Source organism: Lissotriton helveticus, chromosome 6 (genome assembly GCF_964261635.1).
Source record: "Lissotriton helveticus chromosome 6, aLisHel1.1, whole genome shotgun sequence".
In the NCBI taxonomy this organism is placed as follows: Eukaryota; Metazoa; Chordata; class Amphibia; order Caudata; family Salamandridae; genus Lissotriton; species Lissotriton helveticus.
In genome coordinates, this window is record NC_136067.1 from 1,422,660,811 (window position 1) to 1,422,684,717 (window position 23,907).

General features: G+C 45.5%; 1 protein-coding gene across 3 annotated transcripts in view; it reads right to left on the reverse strand.

The window, feature by feature from the left end:
- MED23 (mediator complex subunit 23) overlaps nucleotides 1-23,907 on the reverse strand; it is a 684,519-nt gene that overhangs the window by 632,065 nt on the left and 28,547 nt on the right. For all 3 annotated transcript variants that reach the window (XM_078649215.1, XM_078649213.1, XM_078649212.1), the window contains exon 2: nucleotides 90-121. In XM_078649215.1, the coding sequence (XP_078505341.1) occupies nucleotides 90-121 (32 nt within the window). The remainder of the gene's footprint in view (nucleotides 1-89; nucleotides 122-23,907) is intronic.

Sequence of the window (23,907 nt, forward strand, 5' to 3'; positions counted from 1 at the left end):
AAAAAGAAAAAAAACATATGCAAAACGCTCTTAGACAGGGAATGCTTTCGAAATACAAATAATAGTTTTTGGACTAAAAGCAAACTCACCCCGGAAAGGCTTCCTCTATAATTTCAGTTTTCTAAAAGACAGAAAATAAAAAGACAGTTGTATCTTAAAAGTTGTACTTATTAATAAGAGAAACGTTCAGGGATCATGGGAGACAAAACAGTAGCTCCAAAACTGTGGCAATGCCGGCAAGTAGAAAGCACTGAATCCTGAGCATACACTAATATTTCCCACAATTATTATTATTATTATTTTTTTTTTAAATACGCATCTTGCAGCTCTTTTTTTTTCCAACAAGTTTTATTGGCATGTTATTATTTTAAACATTACAAGCTACAATGATGGTACTTTCTGTTAGCGGCTGTATAGCACATTTACAGGTAAATTGCACTGTGGTTGTTACTATATGGGTATAGCTCAATAAATGCATTTAGAAACTAGACGTTGATATATTCAACCACTCAATACAACTAGGGTGAGAATGTAGGGTGGAACCGAGGAACACAAAGAGCTTTTATGTGAGGAGGAGCTGGTGGGTGTGTAGAGATAGGCGGACTTTAAATATGGATCTTAAAGATAAACCATGGGGAGTGATAGGGATTAAAAGTCCAGTGGTTGGGGGCGTGGCTTGGCGCCCGGCGAGGACGGCAGCGCGGATGTGAGCGCTCCCGGTCGCTCGGGGATTCCGCCGCTACCAACTCACCAATTCCACCTGCAAATCAGTTTTCCTTGAAGCGGAGACCACAGCCCACAAAGCGGTTCCGGGCGCTGGCTTCATTAAGCGCCGAGATGGTTGGTTTCAGCAATAACGTAGCGGACGCGGCTGAGTGAGAGTCGCGCCCGCCATTTTGTTTTCAGTCAGCGCGGACTGCGGCGCATCTCTCACCCGACCATGCGAGCTTCTTTATGACACCCGGGCATTGTCAACTCCTTCTGGTGAGATTTTCTTCTGCACTTTTATCTCAACGCTGCGCAAGTTTAATACGAGCTGCTCTTCAATGAAGCCAAACGAGTTTTTTCAGCGTTCAGCATGTCTTGGGCAGCCATTTTAAGTAAATTGAATTTCCTCTCCTCAAATACCCTGTTGGTGTTATTGGACTGAGTCACCTTTGTGTTGGAGGCGCTGTTTTCTCTCACGCTCCTATATTCTCAGGGCAGCTTTCAAATTGACTTTTACACGCTCTCCACATCTACCATCCATATCTTTTTGATGTTTTTCACCTGAAGAATCCTTTCTGTCTCACAAAGGGAATTGGCTGCAGCTCTACCCATCTCTTTGACTCTTTGGCGCTATTACATTCTGTGCAGTCTTCTGCTGTCTTTGAACAAGCAGTGCTTATCATCGGACTTTATCTTTCTTGTTTTCCTTACCAACGATTCACTTCTATTTCACTTTTATGGATAAGAAGACATTCTCTCGGGCCCCCAAAAACCCGCGTCGTATCTTCATCAAAAACTCCAAAGTCTTCTCTGCACTGGCACACCTTGAGGCCTCTCAGAATCTTGTCACTCCAATGTCGCAGTCATCTGCGGAACGACCTACTCAGTCTTCAGGGAAAATCACGACGAAACGTCTCAAAAAAGATCCTCCATCGCCAACGGGGTCCACATCGGCTGTCTCTATGGATCTGTTATTGGAAGAGATTCGTGCTCTCAGGCCCTTCATGGAAGAAACCAATTCTAAGTTGCAAGTTCTTACCGACAATTGGGCCCAAATGGATGCCAGAGTGACTACAGTGGAACACTCTATCATTTCTCTCCAGGAGTCATCCTCCAAGGTATCACACATGCAATCTCAGATTTCCTCTCTCCAAAAGCAAGTTGAAGAATTGGAAAATCGAAATAGGCGCAATAATCTTCGTCTTTACGGCCTGGCGGAGAACTGTGAGGGGACTGATCCTATTGCCTTCTTCAAATCATTTCTACCCAAGCTCCTTCACCTACCTGAAGATACTGCACTTAATATCCAGCGTGCGCACCGGTTGGGACGCCCCCCTTCTACTTCCTCTCCTTCTTCACGGCCAAGAGGTGTCATCATGTACTTCTTAGAATACACTGACCTCCTCAAAGTTATTTCAGCAGCCCGTGCCACACCTCGACTGCAATGGTTAGGTTCTAACCTTTTCTTTGCACAGGATTACGCAAGAGCTACAGCTACTCGACGCAAGGCCTTCTTGGACATGCGACCAGATCTTCGCGCCATTGGAGCCAGATACGGTCTTTTCCACCCATGCCTATTCCGAGTGACCTACAACAACAAGACTACGACATATGAAGATCCTGTCCGTCTACGAAGCTTTTTGAATGCAACTCAAGCCTCCGATATGGACTTCTCCAGCTCATCATCAGCCTTTCCGCCATGATTTCTATGTGTTACAGCTTTGCAATTTCAGTTAATTTGCATGCTTGTCGTGCATGGTTAAACGTCTTTTTGCTTGTCCTTGTTATGTTGTCAGGCGGCTCTTGTTCTCATGTTCCCCTGTTCTCCCCCTCATTTCCCTTCGTATCTCTTCTCTCCCTGTTCAATACTTAGTATTGTTTACTGCCGCCTGTTTATGTACCTTTTTGCTACTCATTATTGCCTTGTTCCCATCCTCTTTCATGCGTCTCATTCATTATTGTCTTTCCTCCCTTCTCCTTGCAGGTTTTCCCATATGTTTGGCGTCATTCCCCCGACCTGTTGGTTCGTTTGCATCGGGCGCTTGCTTCCTTTGCCTGGTGCTCCCCCCCTCACTCATCTCCTCGCGTACCCTCCCCCTGGTGCTCAACCCTCCCCATCTCTACCCTTCGTAAGTATGTTTTCCCTTTCGTCCCAGGTGTTCACTTTCCTCCTTGTATCTTTTTTGCTTTTATGTCTCCCAATTTTCTCTGTTTCACAGGTGTCTCTTCTTCTTAGTTCTCGAATACTCTTCTTTTGTTGTCTTATATCTATTATTCTGCCTACTTCTTGGACTACCTCATCTTCTCCTCTACACAACTCGCTTCTACTTTTCTTTTCCTCACCCTATTTCTTCTTCCCTCATCCTTTTACTCTCTATTGTACTGCACTGCTTTTTATTGACTCTCTTATTCTTCTTGGCTTTTTAATCCTTTGGGTCTCTTTTGCACTCCTTTCTCTCTCTTTGGTCTTCTTCTTTTTCTTTGACATGATGTGTCCCTGGACCACCTTCTCATTTTTTCCGCATCTTCTTTTTCAGTACTTTTTTATTCTCTTCTTTTGCTTCTCTTTTTTTTTCTTCTTCTTTGATATGATATGTCTCTTAAAATAATCACTTGGAATGTTAAGGGCGTCAACTCCCCCATCAAACGACAAAGAATCTTGTCTCATCTTTCTCGTTTAAATGTGGACATTGCTTTTTTACAAGAAACCCATCTGTCTGCTGAAGAATCTGTTAAGCTGAAAAGAAGCTGGGTGGGTGATGTTTATTTTTCCCCTGGGGATGGTAAACGCAATGGAGTTGCTATCCTTTGTCACAAAGCTCTTTCTCCTTCTATGATTGCTCAAGAGTCAGATACTGAGGGCCGCTGGACTTATGTTAAACTCTCTGTTAGGAATGTTCCAGTTTCTCTCCTAAATGTATATGCCCCTACCACTGGTGATCCCACTTTCTGGCATTCATTTTCCCAACATGTCACCAGATTCATTGATGATAATTTTATTTTAGCGGGAGACTGCAATCAGCCCTTGGATCCCTTTTTAGACAGGAACTCCAAAGCACATTTTATTCCTAATAAACCTCACAAATCCTTTTCCCACACCATCTCCCAACATAAACTCACTGATGCTTGGCGTCTTTGTAATCCGAATCTCCAAGAATTTACGTTCTACTCCCCATGTCATCATTCCCAATCTCGAATTGACTACATTTTTGTTACTCACAATATTGCCCAAACTATCTCTTATGCAGAAATAGGTCCAATTTTACTTTCTGCCCATGCCCCTACATTAGTTCAATTGAATCTCTTACCCAAATTAACAGGTCCTAAACGTTGGCGTTTCAACAATTCTCTTCTCCTCGACCCCAAATTTACTACCGCCTTCACCTCTTTCTCCCATGAATTCTTTGCCCTAAACGATGACTCTCCTGTTCCCAAACATACTATTTGGGATGCTTTTAAAGCAGCAGCGAGGGACTTTATCATTAGATTTGTTGCTAAAAAACGTAGAGCTGCTCGAGAAGCTACTAAAACCATCCTTCTAGACATTAAGAAACTGGAGCATTCTTATTTTACTTCTCGCTCACAGTCAACTCTGACCGCCCTCATCAGCGCTAAGATGAAATTTAACAAAAAATCCACTGATGATGCATCACTATATCTATTAAAATCTAGCGCCAAGTTCTATGGAGGCAAAAATAAGGCTGGCAAGATCTTAGCCAATTATTTAAAGGTGAAACATAACAAACTAAACATTGAATCTATCTACGACAATGACTTAAACCTTAAACACACAGACGCAGACATTCTCACTGCATTCTCTACTTTCTATAAGACCTTATATTCTTCTGAAACTCAACCATCCTCCCATTCACTGGATACTTTTTTTTCCACCATCCAAAAGCCATCACATTTTCCACTTGACCTTTCTCAATTAGAACACGATATATCCCAACAAGAATTACTCAAAGCACTTCAAGCCCTCCAAAAAGACAAAGCCCCTGGGCCCGACGGCTTTACGGTAGAATTCTTTCTCCACTTTTCTAAGCTTCTCATACCCAGACTCCATTCCCTTATTGGCACCTTCCTTTCCTTGGGTTCCTCCTCTGGCTCCTTTTCAGACGCTCATATCTGCCTCATACCCAAGGAGGGGAAGGATCCTCAATACTGCAAGAATTACAGGCAGATTTCTCTGGTCAATATTGATTACAAAATTTTTGCAAAATCCCTCGCAGCTCGACTCGACCTTCTTCTTCCAGACTTATTGGGTGAAGAACAGTCCGGCTTTGTCAAAGGCCGATTTATTACTGATAACACCAGACTCCTCTTTAACATTCTCTCTAAATCCCGCCCTTTACCTCACCCTCTTGCGGCCATTGCTTTGGACGCTGAAAAAGCGTTTGATAGAGTTGAGTGGATGTTGAATTGAAGACAGAGTCAAGGTAAGATAACGAAGTAGAAGTTTTATTAAATCAGCCCCACACCTTAAGGCGGTGCGTCGGTCAGTTAGTTAGAATCATTATGACAGTTGGGGGCAGGGGGACGGAACCAGGACAGTGCGGAGTGTGGGGGGAACCAATCAGGAGGGCAGGGGACAATGGATGCTCTCGCGCAGGAGAGCTGGTAGGCACCACTTGCCAAAGGTTGCAGGGGGGAAACAGAACTAGGTTACAACACATCTTCCTCTCTTGAGGGTTTTGACAGGTGGGCCCAACGTGTGGCAAAGGGAACTTTGGGTGATAAGTGAACTAGTAAACATTAGTCACAAACACAGTCTTAATAACATTTGGAATTGTGGGTGGTTCTCACTGATGTTCTCTTGGCAACAAGGGCATGAGGAACACTCACTGTGTCAGAATGGGATTCCATGTACATAAAAGAGAGTATCCTTATTCAAGAGTCACATTCAGGAGAGCCTAAATAACTGCTAGTTATCATCAGCACTGGAATCTCTGGTGACATTGTAGAATAAGAGGTTCATACGTTCTGCAAGGGTCACAGCAAAGACCGGTCCAACCTCCCACTTGGATGAACGACATTCATTAGTGGATGTTGCTGAGACCTTGGATTTCCGGAACACATCTTCTCCTGTAACGACATCAAGCACCCCTTGAGCACCCTGGGGGACGTCACGTGGTAAGAATAGCATTGAAACGTGGGCTACTTCAGTATCCACTACATTGCGTCTATGTCCTTTACTGCAACCAGCCACCTTTTCGATGTCATCATCTGTATTTGTATTTGACCAACTTCTTGCTTTATTTCCTTGGTTTTGGACGTTATCAAAGCCACTATCACTTTTCACTTCAGGCCATTCTGCTACATTGGTACTAGCCTCAACTGTGAACAGTCCATCCTCCAGTTCCCTCAACTGACTTCCGTGGAAAAACTCCGTTGGGTCTACTGGACTGGATGACTCATGTTTCTTTAGGTACTCATCGAGCACATCCATCCTCCCTGATGCAACTTTATTTGGAGGATATGGAAAGAGATCTTGTGCTTCCCTGCTCTTATCCAACAGCATACCACAATTCAACCATTTAGAATAATTTGCTTTGTGTCTAGTCTTCCAGTATTCGAAACTCAAATTGTTTTCCCTTTCCTTAGTCATACAACCCCCATACACATCTCCTGTGTTTGACATGAGTCCTGCGAATGCAGCTCTTTGCCGCACTGCCCGGAAATTGAAAGGGTTACTCTTTCTTTCTGATCGTCCATTTGTGGATTGTGTAACAATTTGTTTTCCTAATTTCTCGCAATTACCATTTTTCCCAAAATTCTCTTCACTGTCTATTCTTTCATACCACTTGCTTGAATTCAACTTATCCTTAAATACACAGTAAGCCTCTTGCTTCTTATTGACCTTGTCCTCAGCTGCTTCTTTTTTCCTTATCTTCCTCCTAGCAGTTTCCTCCTTGTCAACTAGGCTAATAGATGGTGGCGTACTTTCATTCTCCATTTCGCACTTTGTCAATTGTATGCTTTTGCAAAGCGCCAGATTACTTTGGTGTTCATTCCAATTTTGGTCAAGAGATATTCTCAATTTCCTCTGATCATTCCACCCGAGCATGGAGAGTTGGTTATCAGAAATGTATATAGCACTCCTAGTGCTCCTCTCTTTGTAACATAAATCCATCACTTTGTACCCTATCAATATAATGTCTTCTCCCGTGAACAATTTCAGGGATACATTGGCCACCTTCAAATTGAACCCATGTATTTTTGCAAATTTCTTACTCCACATGCTCGCGCTGATAACCGTGTAGTGTGACCCTGAATCTGCGATGATTTTAATTTTTATTCCTCCTACTATGATGTACATATCTTTTACATCCATTTATATTTATTCCAATAATTTCGCCTTTATATGTCCCAGTATCTCCGTTTCTTCAGTTAGAATATCCAATATTCCTAAACAAGGATTTCCAATGAAGTCAGAGAAACTATAATCCTGTGCAGGATAAAACTAGGACGCACGTATATATTACTGCTCTGTTTGTTTTAGGATGCGCAATGATATAAATGATGTCGTTTCTCTTATCAAATTTTGAATTCACACACACAAGCAGATCTAGGCGCTGACTTATTAAAGGACAATGTCGCTTCCCTTATCCCTTATCTCTTTGAATTCACACACAGCAAGCAGTTCTTGGTATTAACTTATTAAAGGATACAGATTTCTCTTCACAGTAAATTCTTGAAGTGTTGCTAGTAAATTCCACCAGGGGGTACTATTCATTCATTTGCAGTACCACTTGATTTCGTTATTGCTCGGAATTATTGTGTACATGAAGTCTATGTAATTATTATGAAATAGAATTTTGCAATGTGTGAGGAGGGAATTGCAGCAGTTCATGAAATGTCACCAGGTAGAGTGGATTACCTTTCGCGTTTACCTTCTATTCACATTAGGGGAAGGGATTAAACCACAGGAACAGGAGCAACACGATCTGTGTAATTGCAGCGGAAGCGTGTGTTATTTCAGTTGGTGTTACACATCTAGTACTTTCACGTTATGCTTGTAGTATTAGTAGCTTTTGTTTTTAATTAGTGCACAGTTCGCAATCACAACGTTGGCAGGCTTGAACACTGACTCGTGGGAGGCGTGAGTGGGACGCCTTTGTTTACTTATTACTCAAAATGGCCTCCAGCGCTGCGTTCCAGTGACGTCACACGCAGTTGAGCATGCGCAGATTGGCTTGAAGAAGAAGCGCGAAAACAGCTGACTGGATTTGCCTCAGAGAATATGCGCATGAAACGAAGGTTCGGCCGACAGAGAAAAACTTCATCGATGACTGTGGTCCACCTTAGGCATCCACAACTCGAGACACTCAAATCTCTGCACCAGAAGTTGACACCAGCAGGTTCTTACACCGCAGAGGATCGGCACACACCTCCGACCTCAGTGAGTGATGTCTTCATCATTATTTCACAACAGAAAGTCCATTTTCATTCATAAGCGAGAAGGCTTCACCAGGTATCACCCTTTTTTCATTCGAACAGTTACAAACTCAAGGATTTACGCCGCACCTCACTTTCACTAAAATGCACCTCACTTTCACGTAAGACGCTGCTCATTTGACATGCGCTGCACTGATCTTCAGTATTGTGGAGAACTTTACACACTAAATCCTTTCAACGCTTATATACTATCAACTGGTAATTCTTTGTTTTTCACACAGCGTTGTCTCGTTTGGCTTTGGGTTTGCGCTGTATGTGAAGAAGGTCTCACTTCACACGCTAACGCGCAGCTTAAATATCAATAAACGCGGTAACAGAGATTATTTTAGTATGGTTCCCTGCTCCGCTCACTTCACCACCACCCGGCTGCCCAGGCTCACCTCCAGGACTTGTTCAGGATCCAGTGTTCATCTGCTTCGGGTCTAGCGTTTTTTTTTTTTTTTGCTTTACTAGCTCCACAAAAACGCCCAGAGTTTCATTAGTAATCACCGGTCACAATTACTTTTTAGAAAATCCAAGGTTCATTTATCACTTTCACTATTCAATTAAACTTGCCGAGATTGATGGAGGCTGCTCAGTTTCCTCACTGTACTTCACGGCTCACCACATGAACTTGCGCAGAGTCCAGTCGTCCTTATCTCGAGTCTTTCTTAGTCAGTTCCACAAGAAGCCCAAGTTTCAAAAGGTATTCACTGGTCGAATAAATCTGCTATGAGTCCATGGTTCAATTCACATTCGACTCACTCAAAAGTCGATGCCTCATTACACGTTCGACTTACTCAAAAGTCGACTCGCCGGAATTACGGAGCTATTAATTGCTCCCGACTTGTAAATATCAAGCCAGTTCTTCCCTGAACCAGCTGCAGCACCGAGCCCTTAGAAGAGGTTGCTTGCGCAGAATCCAGTTACCCTTATCTCGAGTCTTACTCCGTCAGTTTCACAAGAACGCTCGAGTCTCAAATGGTCTTCACTGGTCGGATCAATCTGCTAAGCGTCCTTGGTTCTTTTCACATTCGACTCACTCACAAGTCGATGGCTCATTTCACGCTCGACTCACTCAAAAGTCGGCAGTGGGTTCGCGGTGAGGGGCTGAGGTCCTCGTCGCCACTGTTGAATTGAAGACAGAGTCAAGGTAAGATAACGAAGTAGAAGTTTTATTAAATCAGCCCCACACCTTAAGGCGGTGCGTCGGTCAGTTAGTTAGAATCATTATGACAGTTGGGGGCAGGGGGACGGAACCAGGACAGTGCGGAGTGTGGGGGGAACCAATCAGGAGGGCAGGGGACAATGGATGCTCTCGCGCAGGAGAGCTGGTAGGCACCACTTGCCAAAGGTTGCAGGGGGGAAACAGAACTAGGTTACAACAGTGGACTTACTTGTTTCATACCCTCCAATGGTTCGGTTTTGGCCCTGTTTTCACGTCTTTAATTTCGCTACTTTATTCTAACCCACGCGCAGCGGTTTGTGCTAATGGTCAACTTTCTTCATTTTTTGATTTAAACAGAGGCGTTCGTCAAGGATGTCCCCTATCTCCCTTTCTTTTTAACTTGGCGTTAGAACCCTTCCTCTCCAAGCTTCGTCAAAACTCCTCCATCCATGGCTACCAACTACCAGATTCCCACGTCAAACTAGCTGCTTATGCGGATGACATTCTGTTATTTGTCTCCAACCCCTCTGTCTCCATTCCTGCTTTTCTTACTGAAGTCCATGCTTATTCCCAAATCTCTGGTTACAAACTTAATAATGATAAATGCGAAATCCTTCCTTTAACCAAATTTACATTCAAGCCAGATTTTGCTGCTTCCAACTTCACATGGAAACCTTCCCATATCAAGTACCTTGGAATGCATGTTGCCCCCACCATCCCAGATACTGTTTCCTTGTGTATGTCCAAATGTGTTCAAAAATTGATAGATCTCACGTCCAAATGGCACCCCCTTTACCTCTCCTGGTGGGGCCGTTTAGACACTATAAAAATGATGCTATCTCCCATTGTTTTATACACACTCTCTAATATTCCGGTCCCTATCCCATCCAAATTTTTTAAACAGATCAACTCCATTTTAACCTCCTTTCTCTGGAACAAAAAGAAACCACGAATGTCCTTGGCACGCTTGATTCGTCCCAAATCAGAGGGTGGGGTCAACTTCCCTGATTTCCCAGCCTATCACAAGGCGTTCCAATTGAGACAAGCCTCTTTTTGGCTCCAGGATCCTGATACTCCATGTCCATTATGGGCCAAACTTGAACGCCTTCTTCTATCCCCCTTCTCTTTTTCCGAATACCTCTCCTTCTCTCGCAAACCTGCATCTGTTTCTACCCCGATTCATAAGTTTACCACAAAAATACTCCTCTCTTCCTCTCATTCACCCCCTACCACTATTGCCGATTTCCTATCCTCCCCCATATGGCATAATACCTCCTTACTCATCCGAGACAGACCCTTTTTCTGGAAATCTTGGCACACTCGGGGTCTGCAATGGATTTCCCAACTTTTTTCCGACTCTTCTTTTTTACCTTTTCATGAACTTCGTATCCTCTATGACTTACCCACCTCCTTCGCACGCAAATATCACTCGCTTAAAAATGCAGTTCTATCGAAATATGATCTCCTCGCTCAACCCAACCCTCCTTCTTCCTCACCCACACCCGCTATCTCGCTCCACTCCTTTTTGCGCACTGCACCAAAGGCTACTACTATTTATAAATATCTCCACGCTACTAGGACTCCAAGACCTAAATCCAAAGTCGAGGAATCCTGGGAGCATGACTTGTCTGTATCTTGGTCAGTTCCCTTCTGGGACAAAATCTGGATCAAACTCCGCAAATCTTCAAGAGCAGCAACACTCACTCAGACTTTATTCTTTATTTACAATAGACTCCTCTTCACACCCTCTGACCTACACAAACGCCTTCCCAATACTCCTCACACATGCTGGTCTTGCTCCTCTCCACAAGCTGACTTATTCCACATGTTATTTTTATGCACTCATGTTCGTAGTTTTTGGTTACAAGTATGGGCTCAACTTAATGTGATTTTTCATACTTCCATCCCTTTCTCCCACACGCATATTTTTATGGGTAGCCTCTCCCCTTGCTGGGATGATGTTGACTTAAAACCCCAGATTATTGACCTTTTACTTGCTGCTGCTTTCCAACAAATAACAGTTAACTGGAAGGATTTCTCCAAAATTTCTTTCAAAGCGTGGTGGTTTAATGTCTGCCATAACCACAGACTCGATACCACCCATGTTTTCCCGGCATGTTTGGCTGTTAAACGCATGGACTTATGGACTCCAGTTACACTTTATTTGGACTCTTGCAGTAAACGTCTGTTTCATCCACTGCCCTCACAACAAGAAGTTCCCAAACCCCCCTAAACGCTCAATACATTCCATCTATCCTTCATTGTATCACTCTCTTAAATTTTCCCAATGATTTTATGATTGCCATATTTTACGCTCATGCATTTTTCCGTTCTCTCTTCCTTATTTTTCATTTTGTACCCATATTTCTTTTTTATTGCAAATGCATTTGTACGTTTATGTCCTTTTAAGAGTCTTTAACTTTGTATTCCATTGTATTTTGTTTTGACACCTGTTCTTATCTTTTTATTATTATCAAATAAAATCCTTTTGAACTTAAAAAAGTCCAGTGGTTGCATTGCTTTGGGTCAGCAGTAACAATGAATAGTCCAGACATATTAACAACGTATCCTAGTTGGGGGGGGTGGGAGGAGGGCGGTTATGCTCATGAAACGCAGTCTTTAAGTGCTCTAGGGGCGTATCCCTATGCAATGCTGATCCCTCAGCTCAATTTGAGAGCTCTCCAGTAGTGGCTGCCGCCGATGAAAACCGGCAGGGCAGCCTGGCCAGAGGGAGAGGTTAGGAAATAATTAAATAAAAAATAAAATTCAGTTACCTGCCACTCCGCTCTGCTTCTGCTGCCGACCGCCTTGTTCCTCCTGCCCCTCTCATCCCAGAAGCAATTGAGTCTAAAGGCACAGGCTACCCACCCAATCCAGACGCTGCTCTCTAGCAACAGAGCAGAGGTAGGATTGGTCTGAGTGGCCTCGTTTGCCGCTTAGACGATGCCTGGGAGCCTGTAGGGTTTCTCCAACCTAGCTGTACAATACAGCCGGGTTGGAGAAACTTAAGTGCGCCTGTGTGTTTTAACGGCCAGCCTAGGGAGGCCTTATAAGTGCACAGTACTCCTCCCTGCTATGGCCCGGCCTGATCCCTCCTGTCAAACGCAAGTAACTCTAACAGAGATAAATAAAACAATACTAACAGTGGGTATTATTATAGTTTTATTTATTATCTGCTGACAGTGGAGTGACGCTCCTTCTCCATAACGGAGGAGCTGCCCCTGGAACTCTCGTTACTAGGCTGCAAAAGGGGCAGAGATTTAGACCTCGAGGGTGATGTAATCATACACATAGGCAGGAGTCGGGCTAAGATGGATAGTTTAGGGATCACAGGTTCTTTTCTTGAGTGCTTGTATATTCACAGTGCTATGAAAGACCAATATAAAGGGATTGGTTTGGCTGTAATGCTGGACAATAGGTTTGTAGTACAAGTCCAGAAAACCTGAGGATTGAGCAGGGCCAAAGTATGTGTGCAAAATCAGCTACAGGAGCCAAATAAGGAGGGCAGGAGGCTGCAACTTCTGAGAAGCGTTCATTGAGGGTAGCAGGGGAAAGATAGGGTCTTTGCAGTACCTAGCACCGCATCAAAATAAATTCTCAGTGTGTGATGTTATACGGGCATTTGAAGAGCGCGGGCCCATTCCTCATAGTGAGAAAGCCTATGTTGGCTTCCATTACCCACCTATCCCTAAGTTGGGTCATTATCATTTAAACCTACAGAAGGAGGTATTTTTAGAATCAGGAAATATGCAAGCGGCCATGACCCATTGTGTAAGGCGCATGAACAAAGGGATGGGGAGCAGTGAATCAGTGAAAGACCATCGTTTATGTGGAGCATGTCGAATAGTATTAAATAATAGGACTTAGCCCCGGTGCAGGCCACATTTATTAACATGCTCCTCAAAAGGAAGCAGGCGGTCATCCTCAAAAAAATCACCCACTGTCAGGAGGTTTGACTTATGCTAGAGTTGGAGATCCCAGGAGCTAAGCGTGGCAGAAGGGGTGGGAAAGACCAGGGGGGTTGAGGGAGACCATCAGGGCATAGGGATCACCCTCTTGGTGAGAATAAATGGACAGGAGTAGAAACTTCACAATACCCGGAAGGGCCAGGAGCATGGCTGTGGGTGGTGAGAGGTTGTAAGCAAGAGTATTAAAAAGTCTCCCACCTGAAGTGGGGGAGACCGTATAGCCTTTTCCTCAAGGGAAAGTCTCACAAGCCATTTGCTCAGCCAAGGCCTGCTACTTGTAAAGCTCAAACTGTGAAGCGCTCACTCCTCCCGAATAAACCAGAAACCGGAGCTTGGCAATTGCCACTCTCCTTTGCCCTGTGTGCTAGATTAGGTCACCCAGAAGCCTGTCTAGCTCCTGGAATAATTTCAAGGCTAAAGCTAATTAAAGAAGAAAGAACAGTGGTCCCTAATAACTGGCTTGACAGTTCGAGCTGGACTGCTCCCATGAGGCACAGGGTCAAGACTGATTGGCATATGGCCAGGTCTAAACTGGGGTGGCATGGGGAGCCAAAGAATGATGGATTTAACCCAGATATCTTCAGTGGGGGTGAATGTTTTGATTTGTTCTGCATTCCGTCCATCAATTGTGTGTCTTTTTATGTGCTCAGCCAAGGCCTGCTACTTTTAAAGCTCAAACTGTGAAGCGCCCACTCCTCCCGAGTCAACCAGAAGGCGGAGCTTGGCAATTGCCATTCTCCTTCTCCCTGTGTGCCAATCAGGTCACCCAGAAGCAAGTCTAGGTCCTGGAAAAATGTCAAGGCTAAAGCTAATTAAAGAAGAAAGAACAGTTGTCCCTAATAACAAAAAATCATGGAAATCAAATAGTAAAAGAGAGTAGTAGTGTAGAATCGGTATAGGGGAAGCAGACAGAAGCAGAGAACAATAAAACGGCAGAATACAACAAGCATTTGCAATGCAATAGGTCTCGCATTTACAAGAGTTTGAGCTATTGGCATTGTAATGAGAATGCCTTTTATTTATGTTTCGGTTTTTAAAACAAATAAAAAGGCATTGTCATTTACAATGCCAATAGCTTAAACTAACGCAAATGCGAGACCTATTGCGTTTTTGTTTAGGTTGATCTCATAAGGTCTGACAACAGCTGCGCTGTCAACCCAGACCTTAAAAGTGTACAGGGGAGCTGGTGCCATATAGGTGTATCAGGTTTCTTCAAAGAGCAGCAAAAACAGCGAGCAAAGTTAGGCTCGATAGGCAGTATTCTTGGGGTGAAGAGGAAGAAGCGGTCCCCAAGGCAGGTGGGTGCTGCCTGAAAGAGAAATTATGGGCATTTACCTTGTGGTATGTAGCACAGAGGCACATGGCACAGGGATCATTATAATCCTATTTGATAGACTTTTGTGCATTCATTTACAAAGTGGCCCATAATATAGTAGTTCTTGTAAAGCTTCCATGCACTGACCTAATTGAATCTATGCTGCATGCAAAGGGAAGCTTACACAGGAAAAGCCCTGCCTTTAAACAATCTAAAAAAAATAGCAGTGCCAGGTAAAAAATAAATGGATATACTCATTTTAATCCTTCCTGCTGTATTTAGACAGCTAACTTTATCATCCAAAGCTTACGGGAGTTCCCATCAATGTGTTGCTTTCAGTTGAGACCAGATTCCAGGTAGTTTTCAAAGACAAATTATTGATGAGTGAAGCCAAGTCTCGATTGACTGTTTTTAAGAGAAGCTCGATGCGAATTTCAAGAGGGCATACTATATGAGACATGAGAAATTAATGCAAAAGCAATGGTAGATGCATTTAAACAATGAGAGATGTGTGGGACTTTCTAAATGGGACAGTATGGGGCTCTACAAAAGGGAGGCTGTTTAAGATTCGAGGAAGGAGATTAGATAGGACCTTCTAGGGAAGGGGTTTTTTACGATTTGAAAGTAAGTGTGGTTTTGAAAAGGGGACCCATTATGTTTTAGAGATTACCTGGATTGAGTGTCGCAGCAGGCTGCAGAGAGGATTTCTGACTCGGGCTTTGCAGAGAGGGGTACGTTTTCAGGATGTAAACGTAGATTGGTCGGAATAGGTTATTTGCAGAGGCGATATAGAAGGGGCTTTGCAGAAGAGGTTAAGAGGATTCTTTTTAGAGAATGTTTTGACTGTACGCTTTAGATGGTATATGAATAAGTTTGCAAAGTTGCGACAAAATAGCTTTCTAGGGTGCTTTGCATGGAGGTTTGTTTTTTTTGCCGGTGGTTATGGGTGGGGAATTGGAAGTGCTGCAGAGGGTTCAATGCACGTGGTTAGGGGGTGGGATGTAGGGAGTTTGGGTGCGAATTTACACAAGTGGGTGATGGGTGGAAATGCGCACGGGAAGGGGTGCGGGAGGGCTGGGTGGAGCTGGTGAAGGGAGACTGTTTCTCGGACTGCTGGTGCGCGCTTTGGAGGTGGCGGATTGCGAGGGGTGGTCAGGGCACAGTGTTGTTAGAGCAGGCATATGGTGGGCAATGTGGGGGTCCCATGGGGAGGCGTCAGGCATTGTGTGCAAGGCTGTTGACTTTAGGGCGGTGGGATGGCGTGCAGATTTCAGTGTTGATCACATCCGGTGATCCTAGGCAGATGGGTTAGTATCCTGGGAATAGTCCTGGAAATAGTACGGAAGGGACGTTAGCCGGGTGTGACGTGGTGGTCAAGTCTGGAATACACACACAAGCACTGATTGGGAGTGGAGGGAGACGGGGAAGCGCCAGTAGGAGAAGTGGGGAGCACTGGTTTGGGCAGCTGGGGTCGGGACCAGGCAGCACAGGGTCTGATTTAGGGATTGAGGGGTAAGGGAGGGGGGTGGGGGGGGGCAAGGCCGTCCAAGAGAAGAAAAAAAAAATTCTGAAGGAGAGACTGGGGTGGAGAGTCGGGTTGGAATGGCGGAGTTGGGTTAAAGGTCGTAAGGAGCTGTGGGAGCGGCAAGAGGTAGTTTTCGCAGGTGGTTGGGGAGCGGACGGTCACCTTCAGGAAAGGGGGAGTGGGCTCTAGGGGCGCGAGTCAGTGGGGATACGTGGGGGTGATACTGCAGTCCCGGGAGGCTGGACAGCATGTTAGCACGTCCTGGGTGCTGACCAGGTGTGAGCATGACTGATAGCGTTGGCACCACCATAGGGACGCCGGTGGTTGGGGGGCTTCACGGTTACACCTTCAGGTCAGTCACGGGTGCATTGGGGGCTGCGCAACGGGCAGTGGTGGTGGCGCAGAAGAAGCGTTTTCGGCTGGCCGGTGTTGTATTTCCCAGGGGATGGTGTGGCGCCGTGGTTCAATTGGGCTCGGTAGTGTTTGTTGCCCCAGCTGGTGTTTTGCAGCATCTGGGGGACCGTGGTGCCCGTGGCTGAGGTACTGAGATACGGGGAGGGGGAGCAGGGATGTAGGAACAGGCTGCTGCTGTGTGAAGAGGTTGTGTGCTTGTGTGTTGCCAGGGTGCTGCAGGGGGAGGGGGAGCGGGGATGTAGTGCTTTTGGCGGGCGGTGCAGGATGTACAGCTTTCGGCGGGCGGGGCATGATGCAGTGCTTTCGGCGGGCGGGGCGGGATGCAGTGCTTTCGGCGGGCGGACAGGGTGGGGTTGTCGGTTCCCCGCCCTCGGGTTGACTACTGGGCTGCCTCCGACGGGCAGGCAGAGTGGATTCGGAAGCTGCTGCCTTCCTTGGGAGCCGGGTTCCCCCACGGCCTGTGCTGATAAGCCTCTTCCTTGCCCGCTCCACCGAAGCCCCAGGGACTCGATGCAAGGCGGGGTCCAGGGAACAGGCATCCAAATTCCCGACGTGATCGGAATGCGGGACGTGGCGCTACTTCAAATACAATACCAGGTCTGGGCTGCACTGCAGTGAATCAGGGAGTACGGCGGCCACCCTATCATGTTGAAAATGAACGCTGGCTTTCACAGCACCATGCTGATGCAATTCCTAGCTCCCTATCGGTCAAGAAGAGGCCAGGAGGCTGCTCTTCCTCAGCTAAAGAGCATCACTGCCAATTAAAACAAGTGCGAGCGGAGGAAACAGTAGTTAGGCACCGCTGCTTCAGGACTTCAAGGAAGTTACTATGGGGCCAACAGAAAGCAAGATAAGAAAAGCAGTTTTACAGTTAAACGAATCACAAGCTGTATAACAAATGACACAGAGTTTCACCCAACATATAGATTACTATAGGGCTCGCTGAGACAGCGCATGCGCTGCCAAACACGAGACCTAAAAAGGAGGAAGTTACTAGAGAAAATGGTATGTGCTGAGTTTGTTGCATGCTTTTTATGATTGTATACAATGTGCCCGTGTATTTATTATTTTATTCAGGTTTCCTAATTACTATGTTACCCCTCCCCTGTTTTCTCTCACCCAACTACATAGAGCGTCTTCTCGGGATCAAATATATTAGGAGTCCTAAAGATGACCCCGCCAATAATAGGGATTGACAGTATCGACAAATTAGGCGAAATCAATCAAATTTTAATCTCAACTTATTCTCTTGGTCATCGCTTAAGGAAGCTTTGTGAAACACAACTTGTTTCACGCTCTCGATTACAGAGCGTGTCACTCTTCTGAACACCGAGGACAAACACTTTTGCACCTCATTGTATATTGGGATTTATTGTTGGATATGAATTTATATATATATATATGATTATTTAATCACAGAAAATAATGACTATATGAATTCCCTGACATGTTGTTATTTGGGATCATTGTTCTCTTTTTAGGTCTCGGAACTGCGAACAGATTGCGAAGCAATCTGTCGTTCCGAGACTCTATTGTAATCATTCTCGGTTTCAAGGAGTCAAGGGAGACAGACAATTGCGGTGCACGCGCAACCTTGGAACTGGGACCAGGTCGCGCGCCTCCTGTCTCCCATGGCTCCTTGGAAGCAGACTCACACGCACACACACACACACACACACACACACACACACACACACACATACAGCCCCCCCGCCGCGCATACACACATACAGGCCCCCCCCGCCGCGCATACACACACAGAACCCCCCCTTACACACACAAATCTCCTACCTCGTCTCGGCTTGTCATCGCGCTCCCTTGCCCCCGCTCCTCTGGTGCGCGCGCACCACTGGTTTCTATTCCCGCGTCGGCCGGTTTCGATTCCGTGCTCGTGCTTGTTCTATTTATTGCTCGTGTTTAACTCTGTCTCTGTGACAGACATCTTGACAGGGGCAAAGTCGGCCTAGGCAAGCCTCAACGTGTACTGTTTACTTTGGCACCCCTTACATACTTTTAGCGAGTTCTCGTTTCACATGTGTAATTTCTCTGGAACAATTGTTGCACTTTATTTATCCGAAATAACGTTAGGAAACAATCTCTGTCTGAGGAGATTAGATCGCGGCCCCCGCCACAGCCCCTCCCCGTAAAGCAGGTGCATGTGCGGGCCTGCGGATTCCTTTCACTAATTGTATTGCCTGTGGCATACGCTAACCACGCCAGACAAGTGGAACCACAAAGGTCAAGAAATACAATACAGCCACTTCTCTCAGAACAGAAGCCGGGGCCAGGCCAGCGCGCGACACGCTCGCCTCTCCTCACTAAACACGCTCCCCGGGTGACCACAAAATATTGCTTGCTTCGCAGGCCGCAATCACTTTTAGCAATTACTAGAGCAAAGCAACGAAACACTACCATGATTCCAACGTGTTTTTAAAAGAAACACGAGTACAGCATGTTGTTGAAGGTGACGTTCGGCGTGGGCAGCACATTTGCAGTTGGTAAAGAAATGCTCCTTTTATCATTTCCAACCAGCCTTTCAAAATGCGCTCAGTGTTTTCCCTTAACTGTTACACATTTCATGCAAAAACTACTTTTTTGATGACATTTTCCATGATATCATTAACACTAATGCAAAGTACAGAAATAAAAATCTTTAAAATGCGCATATCGACGCACGTGGATTGGTTATCGTGTGACAGGTACAATGGACTTGCCTGACAAACCACTTTTATCTGACAGTACTCACATCTGACTGGGACTTTTTTATTAAGCTCTAGGGTTAAACCAAAGGAGTTACCCATAAACATAAATATCAAATACGATATATAAGTTGAAAAACTTGAGATTGTTTCCTGGCTTTAAAAAATGCTGTTGTCCCTACCATTGGAAGGTTGGGTCATGAAGGGCGGGGCATGTCGCAGTAGTCTGTCAGCCTCCTTCCATAAATGTCAACAGACCTGCTATGGCAGAGTCCGACTGTCGTTCTCCCAGCTTTTTTGTTACTAAAAAATATACACCTTTGCTTTTGTTACAATCATGAAGTGTACATGTTGCCATTTTCTATGCAATAGAAAGTTAAAGCCTCACCTACATTTAAATAATTTAAATATAAAAACTTGCCTTAACCAAAATGTTGTACAGTTGGCATCTATGTGGTTCCAAGGTGTGCCTTACCAAAAGTTTAAAGGGCCCCTCAAGCGAAGAGGAAAATACAATTCTCATACATGACTTGGTCTTTCTCTTTTTTGAGGTTGGTTAAATAAGTACTATTGCGTGGTTCAATAAAGATGAGAAACAATTCTGTTTCTAGAGTGCCCTATATACAAATTTCTATATAATTATGAAAAATGGGAGCACCATCTGATACACACAGTGGCGTAACGATAATTGAAGGGGGCCCCCCTGCCAGCTACGTGGAGGGGCCCCCTCCGGACTCTATTAGGAGCTCTCAGGCCGAAGTGCAGTGCTGAGAGGGCCCCCTTGAGCTTGAGGGCCCCCCCGCACTGCGGGGGATGCGTGGGCCTGTGTTACGCCCCTGGATACACATCACTTGGGCTATTTATTCTAGACTTTATACCCTGCTCAAAATGCTAATAAATGTTGGTGCAAGTTTTGCAACATGGCACTAGATGAATATTCTCTGACATTTAACACAAATATTCACTAAGCCAGTGCTTAGTTTGTAAAACATATACAGGCACATGCATCAATGTTGGCTTTTGCGATTTCTTAATTGCTAGTTTTAAGGAATCGCAATTAAGGAATCGCTAAAGCCTATGCATGTAGAAATCGCTTAAAAAATTGCGATTTCTATACATTCCTTAATTGCGAGTCGCAAATTGCGAGTTGCAATTAAGGAATACCTCCCCATTCATTCCTATGGACCTAGAGGCCCATAGGAACGAATGGGAAGACATTGCGATTCTCAATTAGATAATCGCAAATTGAGAATGCAATTTCAAGGGTGCCAGAGTGTCAAAAGAACACCCTGTTGCACCCCTGAAATCTGCATATGAGTACATCTTGCACACACACATGCCCCAAGGGCATGTGTGTGTAAAATGGAACTTTAGTGCATTTTTCAAAGTTTTTGCAAATTACCATGAAGTTCAACTTCATGGTAATTTGCGCCACCTATTAGTGAAATCGCTCATTTTTTAGGTTTTGCTGGCAATGCGTACGAAGTACGCATGCGCTTGCAAAATCCTTATGTTTCTCTGTTGGGTCGGGTATCCCGCCCCCTCCTCGCCCCCTCCTCCCATTGGCTAGCTCCATAAATGGAGGCTAGCCATTGGGAGCCGGATCTGTCCGTCAAAGGCCGGACCAGATTCGGGGGCGTTCCCGTGATTTTTTCCCTCTCCGCCTCTGCGATGTCGTCATCGCGGCGGTGGGCGGAGTTTCGTTTATTTTTTATTTTGTTAGTTTTTCCTATTACGCGGCCGACCGCCGCTGGAGGAAGTCGAGGTGAGTGTTGCCGTTCCCTCCCCCCTCCCCGTGTGTCCGTTCCGCCCCCCCCTCCCCGTGAGTCCGTTCCGCCCCCCCCCTCCCCGTGTGAAAGTGGTTGCCTCACCCGCCTAGCCGTGCGTCCGTGTGCAGTTCAGGTCGCAGTTTTTACAGTGCCCGCCCCTCAGGCGTTCCCTTGACCCAGATGGCAGCGCTCCCTGCGCTTCCCCTGCGGCTGCAGGCTGATCTGCAAGCCCTCCGCTCTGGCCAACTGCCTGCTGAAGGTGCTCCGGCGGTTCTCCGACCCCGACGTGGCCTGCTGGCTCTGGAGGAAGTGGGCACACGTCCAGACCATTTACCACCAGCTTCTGCCCGGGGACCGGCGGCTGGAGTCCGCCAGGGACCACCTGCAGCTGCCGGATGGGGGGATTGTTGCACTGGATTTGGGTCTCACTCTGGCCTCAAATGTGAAGATCTTTTTTAAGCAAAGACCGAGCACAGTTCAGAGGGGTCACAGTGTGCCCACAGATTACAAGGCAGGGGTCAAGTGCCCTCGGAGGATGCGTCTTCAGACGGGGGGAGCCTGGCGAGGGGCCCATCGCCCCCCCTCGGGCCGGGCACGGGCCGGGTTTGACTGTCTCCCCCCTTCATACACTCGTCTTTGCAAAGTAAATATCTTTGGTTTAAATGTAAATATCCGGCCTCCGAGCCGTGTTCGGCATCTAAGGCTCTTTCGCTGCTTCTCTCACTCGCCCGTTTCACAGAAGCACATGAACAATCCCAACATACATTTTATTAAAGAACTTATAGCAAGAATTCCATTATAAAGTGTCTTTCGGCACCACGGAGGCCCGACGACCCTCCCTGACAGAGAAGGAGTGTTTGTCGTTGCAGCCTCATCTTGAGTTATGTTTTGGGTTATTTATGTCTAGAGATGTCTTGAAAAAAATACTATTGTAATGGGTAAAAAAAAAATCGAAGGCAGGCTTTGGAAGGACATTAGGTTAGAGGGGGAAATTGTTTCCAAAATGTATTTATTCATTGAGATTTAAAAATAATGATAACAACAAATGCAGATGTGTGCGAGAACTGAGTAAAATATGTTTTAGTCATATGCATCATCGGAGTGTTTGTAACACAGCAAACAGGATGCAAAGAACGAGGGCGGTAGATACAAGGGGCTCCCCGTGTCCTGGGACTGATGCGACCCCCGTGCTGACACTCAGGGTACCAGCTCTCCTGCTGTCTGTGGGCCTTCAGCTGCTGATAGAGTGAGTTAATATTTGTACTCGGTCCTGGGACTGATGCGACCCCCGTGCTGACACTCAGGGTACCAGCTCTCCTGCTGTCTGTGGGCCTTCAGCTGCTGATAGAGTGAGTTAATATTTGTACTCGGTCCTGGGACTGATGCGACCCCCGTGCTGACACTCAGGGTACCAGCTCTCCTGCTGTCTGTGGGCCTTCAGCTGCTGATAGAGTGAGTTAATATTTGTACTCGGATAAGGCTGCATTCCTGGTAAACAAGACCAGTATATGGATGTCCGAATTTACACCCAACATCTACCACACAGGAGTTGTCCTAAAAGATAGAGGAATTTTAAATTCCTCTGCATATTACTTACTAGAGGACAATGTGGGGTGTAATACTTTCAACAGCTGTGTACCTGTGGTTAAATGCTCTTGTATGGAATCCCGAGTCTCCTACTCGATTTAAGTTACAGAATGCAATAGGTCTTGAATTTACACAAGTTTAAGCTATTGGCATTGTAAATCACAATGCCTTCTATTTATGTTTTAAAAACGAAAACAAAAATAAAAGGCATTGTCGTATGCAATGTCAATAGCTCAAACTCTCATAAATCCGAGACCTATTGCATTGCAAATGCTTGTTTTTTTTAATTGCCACCCCAGGTCCCTAGTGATTATAGGGTTTCCGTGTCAGAAAGGGTAAAGCCTATGGCAACTACACTACATAATAAAGAAGGTGGGGACGGACCACCACTTTTGAAAGGGCTACGAGTCCACTCGGAGACAGGGAAAGGAATCTCCAAAACAATATCTGGAAGGAAATGGCAGGCACTGTTCTGGTCAGGTTGCCATCCAGGAGGTTCCTATCTGAATGGTGGGTCCTGAAGCCTAGGTAGCTGAATGTTGTGCCCAGCAGACAGGAACCCCATGTTGTGCTATCATGGTTTCAGGAACTAATGAGAAGGCGTACAACTTCAGCTACTTGACCCAGAAGTGGCCGTAAAGACTTCAAAGAGTAGTTTTACTCAGATTTAGTGTCTTGAAAATGTTTGTTATACGAGAGGAGGTCGTTTTCATGAAGGGAGATGGTGTGTACCCCATCTGGTAAAAGAATTCCCCAGATTGCCCCTGTGGCACGAAGCTTAATCACCAACAGCTTCATTGACAGGGCAAATAAGAGTGGGGACAGGGGACAAACCTGGTGCACTCCTTGACCCACGTCAAAGTGGGGAGAAATGGATTCACAGACACATACTTGTGTTGTCCAGTCAAATTAAAGTATTTGTATGAGCCAGATGATTCGGGGGCCAAATCCAAAATAAATTAATAACTTCACAAAAGGTAGTCCCAACAAACAATATTGAATACTTTTTTGAGATGCAGGCTAGGGGCCATGAATCTTGGTCAGGTTTGAGGAGATGCATCAAGGATTCTGTAGAGACAAATGGAGATTATGTGAGGTGTTACTTGATGAAATGAGCCCATTTTCATGAGGGTGGATTAGTTGCAGGGCAAGTGGGAGCATTCAAGTGGCCAGGACTTTACTCTATATTATAATGCGAATTTAGAATTGCCATGGGTGTTACAGGAGGAAGGGTAATTTAAGGGCGGCCCAAGCTTCAATAGGGGGACTAACACGGCCTCTCTCTGAGACAACAGGAGAATGCCCTTTTTCTTCTGT